The sequence below is a fragment of the Ictidomys tridecemlineatus genome, chromosome 5, assembly GCF_052094955.1.
Source record: "Ictidomys tridecemlineatus isolate mIctTri1 chromosome 5, mIctTri1.hap1, whole genome shotgun sequence".
Lineage (NCBI taxonomy): Eukaryota > Metazoa > Chordata > Mammalia > Rodentia > Sciuridae > Ictidomys > Ictidomys tridecemlineatus.
The window spans coordinates 39,992,437-40,005,599 of NC_135481.1; the positions used below are offsets into that span (position 1 = coordinate 39,992,437).

A 13,163-nucleotide genomic window follows, 5' to 3' on the forward strand; every position below is an offset into this window, starting at 1 on the left:
ACTTCATCAAGAGATAAAAATAAATGCAGATGGGAAGTCTGAATATTGTCAAGATGTCAATTCTTCCTAAATAAATATATAAATTTAGTATAATTTCAGTAAAAATCCCAGCGGGTGGGCTGGGATTGTGGCTCAGCGGTAGAGCGCTCGCCTAGCACATGCAAGGCCCTGGGTTCGATCCTCAGCACCACATAAAATATTGTGTCCAATTACAACTGAAAAATAAATATTAAAAAAAAAATCCCAGAGGGTTTAATTGTTGTTTTGACTTTGAAAAAGCAATTCTACAGTTCATCTGTAAGGATAAATGGGTGAAATGCCATTTACCATTTGGTAGCACATGCCTGTAATCCCAAAGGACTTGGGAGGCTAAGGCAGGAGGATTGCAAGTTCAAGGCCAGCAACTTAGCAAGACCTTGTCACAAAATATAAAGGGCCAGGGATTGCTCAGTGACAGAGCACCTCTAGGTTCAATCTCTAGTACTGCTAAATAAATAAATAAATAAATAGGTTAGAATGTTTGAGAAAAAAAAATAATAGAATGTGAAAGAATGGGGAAAGGCAGGCTTGTCATATATTCTAGCTTTCTATAGCTAAAGTAATTCAGGGTGAGTAAAGACTCAAGGGAAAAAAAAACAGATGGATTGAACAAAATAGATAATTTACCAACAGAACCTAGTAGAGATAAACAGTTAAACTATCAAGGAAATATTATGACTCATTTAATAAAGAATGATTATTCAATAAATGTGTTAATATCTGGGGAAAAAAACAAACAGGCTCTTTTTATAATGTGTATAAGGAAAATTGAATTAAAATCAAAAAGGACAAAGTGTGAAATATGACATATCAAGAACTATGTAATGTTTTGAACAACCAACAATAAAAAAAAAAGAAAGAAAATCAAAAAGAAAATTTAGAGGCATATATTATCTTAGACTTGAAGAAATTTTTAAAGTAAGCAATGAATTAATAACCTCATGGAAATAGATTTAAGAAAAATAAAAAATAGCTAATGAACATAAAAAACAGTTTCATTTCACTTTGTGATTCCTCATGGCATGAGACACCATCTCTCACAAGGAAAATTCAGTGGGTTTGTATACATCTTAGCAAGCTCAGAAGACCACAAGAAGAAACCCGGTTAAACGGCCTCCTTTCTCTGTCTTTTCTTTTTTAGATCTGAACTAAGGTTTCTGTGAGGCAGCTCAGAGACCCACACAATATTTCTCAGTTACTCTCAGGGCCTCCACATTTTTTGAGTCAAACAGTGAGCAAAACTTATAGATCCATTTTTAGATAGAGACAGACTAATGACCCAGAAAACTTGGTGGCCTCCTGGGTAGGGCATCTGCTCCCAGGAGGGGAGTCTTACCTCTTGCTCCTCTTTCCGCTTGGCCTCCAACAGCCTCTGCTGCTCCTCCTGAGCCCTCCTTTCCAGCATTTCTTCATGGAAAGACTTGGGAGGGGGCTTGTTATGCTCACTGAGAAAGGACTGCACATGGTAAGCCAGTTCAAATATCATCACCTAAACATGTCAACAAAAAGCATCCACAAATGATCCAATATGAGAAAAAAGTCCCCCAAAGGAGAGGCTACCAAACAGCAAACCAAGCTGGCAATCAGACATGTGGCTATTCAGTTCACTACCACACATTCTGAATTAAGTGTCTGATGCAATCACAGCAGGGCAAGCTTCAAAAGGGCTCACTGCATTGAGTTACAATCAAGACAATCACCCCTGGATAAATAAAAAAGCTCCTTTTCTCTTATGTAGGCCTATTAAAACTTATTGGCATTTACTTTCTTTATTTTTTTTACATTTTTTTTTTAGTTATAGTTGGACACAATACCTTTATTTTCTTTCTTTATTTATTTAATTTAATGTGGTTCTGAGAATTAAACCTAGTGCCTCGCATGTGCTAGGCTAGCGCTCTACTATTGAGCCACAAGCCCAGCCCCTACTGGCATTTTTTGTATAAAAAGTTCCATGAAATATTTTTCAGTACAAATAAATCTGATAAAATATTTAAAACTACATGAAAACAAAAGCTACCTTTCCAATTAGTAAACCTGTTTACATAATGACAATTGCATGGAGAATACACATGTCTAACATCAGAACTTTCATTTGTCCATGAGATACTGAAAATATTCTACTGGGTGTACAGAGGCAAATATAAGCTTTCACTATCTTCTCGCTTGTAAAGGGTCAATACTTAAAAAAAAAGTACTTCATCTCCACTTAGGGAAGCATTCACAGATAGAGCCAGGAAGAACAAGCCACCCTTCCCCTCTGGGCATTCTTAGGAAGCCTCTTGCTCCCACCTGAGGCTAAGCCATAATCATACCTAGGTTGGTAAATGGATAGAATCTGGGGCTCTGAGACCTCACTCACATTGTTTGCTTCTCTAGACCCACAACAAAGAGTTCAAACTTCTGCAGATGAGAAACACATTACTAAAATTTCTTTGTTTCTCAATTATGATAAAGGAATTTAAAACTTCTTAGTTCTATATGTTAAAACATATAAAAAAAAATGCTTGTAAGTGGACCTAACATGGTGGTCAATAATAGCAGAAGTCACTGTACGTGAGAATATAAAGTGGGTTTGTCTGGTATTGTATTTTCTCTCATGGAGCAGATGCCAATAAGCCATAGTTCCTGACGGGTGAAGTTAATACATTTTTAAAGTTATACCAGAAGTTGTGGTATATACTGGATATATATTGCTATAAAGTTGAAAAAAACAATCTGAAGTTTAAGAGATAAGTTCTTCTAAGAAAAGTTCTTCCAAGGAAAGCTGGAAAAAAACAGATAGTTTCTATTATGTTAAAGAGAAACCATTTTCAAACCAGAAAGGAGTAGGAGCCACACTGTAGAGGGTCTCTCTTTTAATTTACTAGCATTTTCTGTACAAATAACTCTGATAAAGTTTATAGGACAGGAAGAAAATAACTACTTTCCAAACTCCCTCCCTCCATACTACATGATTCATGGTTTTTGCTTCAGGCCTCTGCTCAGATCCCAGAGACCTCTCCTGAAGGCCTGCTCCTTGTGCAAACCTTATCTACTCTACCATCCTGCTCCAGACCCCTTACCATAATTTTTCTTCAAAGCACTTAGTATAGCCTGATTTACTACACTGTCATTAGATTGCTTTCCGTGTGCTGCCCTCACAGCATGGTCAAATGTTTTCTCACTGTAGTCTTACCAGAACTGACATGGTGCCTGGCTCATGTTAGATAGGTAATAAATATTTGTTGCATGAATTAGTAAAAAATATTGAATTTGACTTTGCTCATTGTAAAAAATAAAGTCTAAGTTACATTTAAATTTACTTTTATAGGACTGATGAACAAAAAGCTGCTATACAGATTAAAAATGATTCAGAGGCAAGTGGAAGTGCTAAAACACATGTTTTGGAGTGCCTATTCCTCCCATTCAAATAATTAAATGACTCATTATTTTAATAGCCAGTTATCAGCAAGTGCCATACCACAATGAATCTCTAAGCCACACTTTAATACCTAATTATACTCTATTTTACTTGAAAATAAAAACGATTTCTTTTTTTTTTTAAAGAGAGAGTGAGAGAGGAGAGAGAGTGAGAGAGAGAGAGAATTTTTAATATTTATTTTTTAATTCTCGGTGGACACAACATCTTTGTTGGTATGTGGTGCTGAGGATCGAACCCGGGCCGCAGGCATGCCAGGCGAGCGTGCCTCCGCTTTAGCCACATCCCCAGCCCTAAAAACAATTTCTTTAGAATTACGTGCATTTTAGATTTCCCAGTACTTCAAGTTTAGTGGAAACAAACATTAGACAAACAAGAATAGCAATCTGCAGGATATATTCCCATGCTTGGCATCCTTTCAAATCTTAATATATGAGGTGTTTCATAATTTTTTTTAAATTATGGCAAAATATACACACATAATATTTACCATCTTCAACATTAAATCTACATTCATTCAGTAATGTTAAGTGCATTTACAATGTTGTTACCATCTTCAACAACGATTTTCAAAACTTCCTCATCTTTCCAAACCGAAACTCTGTATCCATTAAACAACTCTCCAATTTTTCCTCCCCTCCATTCCTGGCAATCACTTTCTGTCTCTATAAATCTAAGAATCATATAAGTAAAATCATACAGTGCTTGTCTTGTGACCAGTTATTTCATTTTGTGTTATAGCAAATGTCAGAATTTTCTTTCTCTTCAAGGCTAAATAATACTCCACTGCATTTTGATCTTCTTTCTCCTGGGCTATATGTGGTAAGATACTCTCTTATAATGTTGGGCAGTGATGGTCACATGCAGCTCCCAGCCAGCTATATGATGGGAGAGAAGGGAAAACTACAGATACTCTATAGTATACTGTGTTGCTACACTATGATGTTCAGTAGGTTAGGTATAGTAAATGCATTTTTTTTAATATTTATTTTTTAGTTTTAGGCGAACACAATATCTTTATTTTTATGTGGTGCCGAGGATTGAATCCAGTGCCTTACACATGCTAGGCGAGCGCTCCACCACTGGAGCGCTCACAGCCCTGGCCCAGTAAATGCATTTTTAACTTAACAATAAGTTTATTAGGATTAACCCCATCATATGTCAAGTAGCACCTATATATGAATATTTATAGTAACTTCATTTGTAGTAGCTCAAAACTGGAAAAAAAATAGATTTTTTTCATCTGGTGAATGGCTAAAGAAAGTGTTACATCCTTACACAGAATACTATTAAGCAGTAAAAAGTAACAACTAATGATACATGCAACAATGTGGATGGATCATCAGAGAATTATGCAGGAGAAAAAAGCCAATCTCAAAAGATTACATACTATATGTAACATTCTTTTTTTATTATTTATAATTTTTAGTTGTCAATGGAACTTTAGTTTATTTATGTATATGCAGTGCTGAAAATTGAACCCAGTGCCTCATACATGCTAGGCAAGTGCTCTACCATTGACCCACAATCTCAGCCCTATGTAACATTCTTAAAATGTCAAAAGTATAGAAATAAAAATAAGATAGGTGGTTGCCAGGAGTGAAGGAAAGGATGAAAGGAAACTACAAAGGGGCAACATGAAAGATCCTTGTGGAGATGGACTAATTTTACATTTAGACTGTATCAATGTCAATATCCTGGGTATGATACTGTACTACAGTGTCACAAAATGTTACCACTAGGGCAAAGCAGGTAGAGAATACATAGGCTCTTTCTGTATTACTTATAATTGGAAGTATATCTATAATTACCTCAACATTAAAAGATTAATTTGGGCATTTTAAAGGTAATTTTAGGCACATTTAAAAAAATTACAAATCAGAAAACCAAGAAATCTGAGGATTATCTGTAGCTAAACTTTCAAAATAACTCCATCATATTATTTTTCCATTAGACATTAGAGCACCTTACACTTGAAAAAACTTTGGGAATAATTCCCAAGGCCTAGTTTTTGATCCAGGGTGTTCTGTAATCACTTTTTGTACCTCATCAACCACTGAAGTTCTTGAAAACTAAGAACTTAAGTGGATAAATTTTTATTTTATTATTATCTAAAAGGTACTTCACAGACTGCATTATGACTCACTACATTATGGAATATAAGTGAAAATCTGACTAGTCACTTTCTAGGGAGTGAATGTTACTGTAGTTTTCTTTAACATAGGCCTGTCAGACTCGGAGCCCTAGGACTAGTCCTCGTTTAACTCTTACCAGTTTTTACAAGATATGATAATTAAGCATGAGCTGTATTAAATGGTACAGTATGGATCTGGATTGTCTCTCACATACCCATGTGTTAAAGACCTGGTCCCTGTTTGGCTTTATTGGGAAGTGGCAGAACCTTTAAGAGGTGGGGATCAGAGGGAGGTCTTCAGGTTATCAGGCATGTATGTGCTCTGAAAGGAGATAGTGGGATCCAAGCCCCTTCTTCTTCCTCTCTTTGACTTCCTCTCTTTGACTTACCATGAGGTAAGCAGTGTTTTGCTTTGCTATGCATATCTACCATGACATGCTCCCTGGCCACAGCCTTAAAGCAACAGGGTCAATCAATCATGGACTAAAACCTACAAAACTGTGAGCCAAAACAAACCTTTTCTCTTTATAAATTGACTTATCTGAGGTATTTGTTATAGTGATAGAGAGCTGACAAAACATTTTGCAAAAACAGTGATTTTACACACAAGTCAGGAAAAGATGAATTATATTTAAAGGGAATTGGCTGGAGCTGGGCATGCGGGCAAACACATATAATCCCAGCGACTCAGGAGGTTGAGACAGGAGGATCACAAGTTCAAGGCCAATCTGCACAATTTAGCAAGGCCTTAAGCAACTTAGTGAGACCCAGTCTCAAAATAAAAAAAAAAAAAAGGGCTGGGGATGTGGCTCAGTTGTAAAGTACCCTAGTTCAATTCCTAGTACCAAACAAACAAACAAACTAGAAAAAAATGGAATTGGCCTGGTCTGAGGAAAACACAGCAATATACTCTTCTCCCCCAGGAGTCATCTAGTCTTGCTCTTAGAGTTCTGCCATCAAGGAAAACTCATATTAGACCCTGATGTTCAAAGGATTAAAAAATTAGTACTGAGCTCACTATAAATGTTCAGGTCCAGAACAGACACTGAAGGAGTAGAGTATGTCACTAGTTATTGAGAAGAAAAACAATGAGTTTTTCTGATATGCTAAAGGGAGAGGTCGCAGAGTTTGGTCAGAAATCACTTTTCTATATTTTAGAACAGAAAAGTTCAAGTCAAGATGTGCTCATAACACTAGATCCAAAGTATGCAAAAAAGTATACCTAGGTTTGTATCAGCTGTTTTTAGAACAACTCTTAAGCATCAATAGTACCATCTGTACTCACTCTATAACTTATAATTCATAAATACTGTAAATTAAACAATTACAAATAAATAACTCTCCCTGTGTGGATACCAGGATGACACAAAACATTCTAGTCAATATTGGATTTGAGGTGCAATGGCAAAGTTTGAAAGTCAAGGCAAATGCTGGTGAGCACATGGGGACTGTCTCTTATAATTCTAGCTTAACAAGACTTACCTCCCCACAATGTTTTCTGGCCAGTTCCTCTAGGCGGGATTTTAACAAATTAACACTTTCATTTGACAAACCTTTGGCATTCTTTAACTCTATTTCAGGAACTCTGGAGAGGGGGGAAAAAGGAGTTACATCAGAAAGAACAGCCTGTTCACATTCTCATTCACTTAGTTCCCAGCACAATTGAGGACCTGAGGGTTCTACACAGACCTTGTATTTGAATCTCTCTGTGTAACCACCAACACTTTCCTTAATCTCAAAATGATTTCAACCATATCTCCGCAACTCCAGTTGACACAGTGCTTAGTAAGGACTAGCTGAACCTGGTGGAGAAGTGGGCGGGCCAAAGTCTTCAATCTGGGCTGTTAGGTGCTCTACTTCCTAAGGAGACCCAGACTTATGTCTCAATTCCTTAGTCTCTGATATCAGTTTTCTAATCTGATCAAAATTTCCCAACATCAGTTACTATTGATTGCCTCTGATTTGCTCTTAATCCCCAATTCTGAGTTTCTTCTGTGGAAAAAAATCTAATCATTTCTGCTCTCACTCTGACTAACTTAACTATGCACTCTCTTGTATGGTAATCCTCTACCCTAGCTTGCATCCAGTGTCAATTGACCTAGCCCTGACAGCTCAATGGCCAGAGTTCAAGTGCTACACACTCTTTTGCATGCTCTGGCATAAAGCAAAACAAGAATGCTAGGTGAAACAGAGACATGGTGATCCATCTAGCACTCCTACAACAGGCTGTGCCCCAATCACATTCTGGTTGTAAACAAGGACACGCTCACTGGCTCATGAATAAATATAGCCATGTACATTCTGGAAACTCTGCCTATTCCAAGGACACCTAATTTACACTCCTCCTCATCCCCAAGAGCTCATCTAAGTCAACATTTCTAATTAAGGATATTACAAACCAGTCCTTGGGTTTCCTTGCATTCCCAACAAATAAACATCCAATAACAACACTGTAGGATTAAATAGGATTTATTTAATTTTATAGATAAGACGATTTATCACTTCCTATTAAGCATTTCTGAGTAATTCTGGCATTTTAGATTACTAAAGCCTTTCCTATTCACCTCTTTTAAAAAATATTTACTTTTTAGGTTTTTTTAGATTGGCACAATGTCTTTATATTTATGTGGTGCTGAGGATTGAACCCAGTGCCTCATGCATGCTATACGAGCGCTCTACCACTGAGCCACAACCCCAGCCCTGCCTATTCACCTTTCTATGCATTCTCTCAACACTTATCTTTCATTTACTATGATAGGTTGCTATAATCATTATCTGCCTGGTCAGACAGAAATCTGGAATATGGTAGTCCGAGAAAAAGAATAGAAGTGTCATACAGTCCTGGTTCCATGTACAGTCCATCCCACTGAGGATTCTCTCTCTCTCTCAGAATGGCTTCAAGGATGATTTGGCATAAAAGAAAGTTTTCTTGTACCACATCATTTTTAAAGGATGACAATATTCCCCCAAATCAAACCTTACATAATTATTTTTTTAAAAATTAAGCAATCATTGTATAATAATATTAAAAGGATGGTATAAAAGTCATCTTTAATACTAGTTAAACTCTAAAATTTTCTAATATTTTATGTCCTTGCTGCATGACTAATAATTTTATGTAGTTGATACAAAACTTAATTTTTTTTGGCGGGGTACCAGGGATTGGACTCAGGGGCACTCGACCACAGAGCCACATCCCTAGCCCTATTTTGTATTCTATTTAGAGACAGAATCTCACTGAGTTGCTTAGGACCTCACTAAGTTGCTGAGACTGGCTTTGAACTTGTGATCCTCCTGCCTCATCCTCCCAAGCCACTGGGATTACAAGTGTGCACCACCACGCCTGGCTTTCACTTAATTTTTAAAAAATACTTCCTTATTGTTAAAAAAATTCCATAATATTTTATTAAGTGGATACATTAAGAGTTATCTGACTAGTTCTCTAGTATAGTTCTCACCTAGGAGCAATTTTGTCTCTAAGTGGACATCTGTCAATATCTGGAGACTTTTTTGGTTGTCACAACCTGGGAAGAAGGTACCTCCTGTATTTCTATATCTACTCCCTATATCTAGAAGTCAGGGATGTTATTAAACGTCCTACAATGTTTAGGATAACTCTCACAATAAAGAATTAATTATCCTGCTGAAGCCAGGCACAATAGCATGTGGCTTGAGAGGCTGACAGGAGGATCGTGAGTTCAAAGCCAGCCTCAGCAACTTAGCGAGGCCCTAAGCAACTCAGTGAGACCCGTCTCTAAATACAATTTTTTAAAAGGGCTGGGGATATGGCTCAGTGTTTAAGCATCCCTGCATTCAATCCCTGGTACCAAAAAAAAAAAAAAAAAAAGCATTATCCTGCTGACATGCCAACAGTGCCAAGGCTGAGAAAGCCTGCTTAAACTGTTTAAAATTTAGACTGTTCCAATTTCTTTACTTTCATAAATAATGCTACAATTAATATTTTAGCACTTAAGTATCCAAGTTTTTCTTTGATTTGTCAAGAGCAAACATTTTGAATTCTTGAGTCTATGAATGTATAAAAAAAGTATATATAGAGAGTCCTTGATCCCAGTTCCTGGCACAAGAGCCCCTATCACCCTTGGAATCTCCTGGGTGACAGAGGTAAGAAGAGCATCTTGAGCTGATCATAAAAAACCTTTTCAACTATACTGGTGTATATGTGGATGAGGTTGACTCTTGTTGGGTGCCTGCATAGTGTCAGAATAGGGGCTAATTACCAGAAAAAACAAATTTGGACTACAAGATGAGAAATTTCAACCCTACTCCAAACTAGTGTGAGGAGAGCAGGGCTGGAAATAGAGTTCAAGCACCAGTGGCCAATGATTTAAATAAGTGATCGTGCTTATAGTATAAAACCTCCATAAAACCCCGAAATAACAAGGATCAGGTGGGTTGATGAATACATGGAGAGGCCAGAAGGATGCCTGGCCTGCGGAGGACACGGCAGCTCCATGCCCCTCCCTCATGCCTCACCTATGCATCTTTCTCATTTGACTATTTCAGAGTCATATCTTTTACAATAAGCTGGTAAATATAAATATTTTCCTGAGTTCTGTAAGTCATTCTAGTAAATTATCAAACATGAGGAGGAGGCTATAGGAACCTACAAATTTATAGCCAAAATTTATAAGTCAGAGGAAGTACTGCAACTTGCAACAGGCATTATTTATCAAACTGATATCTTAACCCATGGGGTCTGTGCTAACTATGGATAGCTAATGACAGAACTGAATTGCTGGACTCCCGGATGGTGTCAGAAAGACACCATGTATTTGGTATTAGGAAACAACCAACCTTCCTGAAACAAAACAAAACAAACAAAAACAAAACTAAACAAACAACTAGAGAGGCAATGTCTTCCTTTTCTTTCATAAATCTAATTCCTTTTCTTCATTAATTAATCTTTTATATGCCCACTATGTGCACACTCAGTATAATGTTGTGGGCAAAAGAAAGTTATTGACTTGCAAGAGCTCAGTTTTGACCTGTCTGTCTCTTAATATTCTTAATAACCTCTTTATCCACCATAGAAAGCACTGCCATCTTTTCTTTGCCACTTGCCTTCTCAGAAACCCTCACTGGTTCCCTGTATGATAAATTCAAACCACTTAATATCATCCAGGTCAATCTGTCTTTCCAGGTGAAGGTCTGGAGATAGATACATAAGACCACTTGAATCCTAATGGCTAATAATTTTGCTCTAACCAGTGATCCTCAACCAGAGATGATATAGCCGTGTGTGTGTGTGTGTGTGTGTGTGTGTGTGTGTGTGTGTGTGTGTGAAAATATGAAGGGTTTATTGTTGTCTCAATGATTGGCAAACGCTGCTGGCACTAGTGGATAGGGACCAGGGATGCTAAAGGTCCTGCTGTGCAGGGGACAGCCTTGCACATTGATGGCTCACCAGTTACACTGAGAAGTGCCACAACTCTAAACATTCTTTGGGCCGTAAAAATTGAGGTCAGTCACAGAAGGTGATCTAATTTCCAATGCCACTCACATTTTAAAACTAAGTACATGAGTGATTTAAGTAGTCGCTAAGCTTTTATCCTTTTCTTCAAGATTTGTTCTCTTCCTAGTTTATGAAGAATTAAATAAATTAACATTAACATGTCAGAAGAAACAAACAAGTCACTGAGTAAGTATTAGTATTTGTAGGGAGTATCCTATAACTATAAACAGACTTAAAACAAGACAGATTTCATGAAAATGTCTATAGCTGATATGCTTCTCTTAAAATACAGGTGATAGGAAATGAAATTTTATGCATAATGGCAGGGGGAGAAAATACTGTTGACCTTAAACTAAAACCACATCAAAGCTATTTATAAAGGTACTTACACATCTGGATAGGTTGGTGGGCATTTAACTCTCAAATCCACTTTCACATAAACTTCTTCACCAGTTAGGCCCTGAGGGTACAGAACTAAATTGATTTCAGGGGGCTCTTTGACCTAAAAGAGAAAAAACATTATTTTTCCCTCCCAAGAGAGTCAATCTTAACCATTAAGATAATAATCACTTTAGCTCAAAAGTTCTACTTCCCAAATATTATAATAATTATATTTTACTTTGATGTTGGGTCATATTTTCCAAAAGCATGGTTTAAAAAATAAAATATGTGCCAGATAAAATGCATTTTTCCTTTTCAAATTTAATAAAGGATTTAACCAAAATGTTCTGCTTAGTTTCCATTCATTCAAATGTCACCGAGTGCTGAGTATATGCGAAGTATTGCCCTAGAGGCTAGAAATGCAGGAATAAATTTAGATAAACACAGTCCCAACTAACTGATACAAATTAGAGGACATGTAAATAATTTCATTAGTGATGAGAGCTATAAAGAAAATAAGACAGAGTAATGGGACATAGTGGTAAGGGAAGAGAAGGCATCTAAACAGGTGGATCAGGGAAGGCCGCTGTGAGAAGGGGATACAAATTGGGTAATCAGTTTCCAAAATGTGTGGGACCAGAAGTGCTTCAAATTTCAGTTTTGTTTTGTTTTTTAGAATATCTGCACAGACTTAAAAAAAATTGTGAACTTTGGAACATTTTCAAATCCAGATTTTCAAATTAAGAATGCCCCACCTGTATTTGAATTGAGATTTGAATACTGGGATATCAACAAAGGAAAAATCCTGACTTGAAGACTTCTGATAGCTCTTCTAAAATTGCATGTGCTTTTCCAATCAACTGCTTTTCACCCAATTACCAAAAACTCTATTCTTTGATTCACTGACATACAGTTTCCAAAAAGGACATGAGGCAATTTATGTTTTACTTATATAACAAAAAAGGGGAGGCTGAAGAAAAAACATCTACTAAGGGCACCTATAGTCCAGGCACTTTAGCAACTGCAAGGTAGATGCCATCCCCATTGCACAGATATAGCAGAGTTTAAGATTCTTGCCACAGATACAGTGACAGAGCTAAAATTCAAACAGCTTTGACCCTATAACCTGTAGCTCTCTCATAAGACACTTTTATTAATGCCAATCCTGAGTTAATGTGATTGAACCTTGACTTTTTCTTTGAACATCCAGGAAGAAATGGCAAAGACAGAAATGTGATCATATCAGAAAGGAAAAGATTAAAAAATTCTTTCAGGTGCAACAAAGTACTTGGCAACACTAATTTCTACAGAAATTTATAACGTGAACCTTAATATGTATCCTGAACCATATAACAATGTTCTCATCAACTATGTGTATAAAATCTATAAAATCAAGTTTATATGGCTTTATAATAATCCTTGACAAAAGCTGTGGGTCTTCCAGTATAGCCTGAGTGTGAATATTGTCCTGAAGAGGGGTCAGCATTCCAAGGCCCATGAAGCCTTTCCTTGACTCATTCCCTCTCCATGCATCAGTTGCCCACACTTACTCAGTGCCAACTCTATGTCAGGCACTGGGCTGAGTTCACGGGGGTAAGAACACAGTTGTGGTTCCAACTGTCAGGGAACTTCCTCTCCGATGGGGGAAACAAAACTCATAAACATGTAAGTACACATTTATAGCAATGCAGCCTGTGTTGTTTAGAAAGTGCTATTGA

The 13,163-nt window shown here is 37.0% G+C and overlaps 1 protein-coding gene across 8 annotated transcripts in view; it reads right to left on the bottom strand.

Annotated features, from left to right (window-relative positions):
• Eif2ak4 (eukaryotic translation initiation factor 2 alpha kinase 4) overlaps nt 1-13,163 on the bottom strand; it is a 103,153-nt gene that overhangs the window by 81,004 nt on the left and 8,986 nt on the right. For 5 of the 8 annotated variants that reach the window (XM_078049835.1, XM_078049834.1, XM_078049832.1 and 2 more), the window contains 3 exons: nt 11,454-11,566; nt 7,074-7,176; nt 1,376-1,528 (listed from right to left, as the gene is read on the bottom strand). In XM_078049835.1, the coding sequence (XP_077905961.1) occupies nt 1,376-1,528; nt 7,074-7,176; nt 11,454-11,566 (369 nt within the window). The remainder of the gene's footprint in view (nt 1-1,375; nt 1,529-7,073; nt 7,177-11,453; nt 11,567-13,163) is intronic. The other 3 variants (XM_078049836.1, XM_078049838.1, XM_078049837.1) reach the window with 1 other exon arrangement.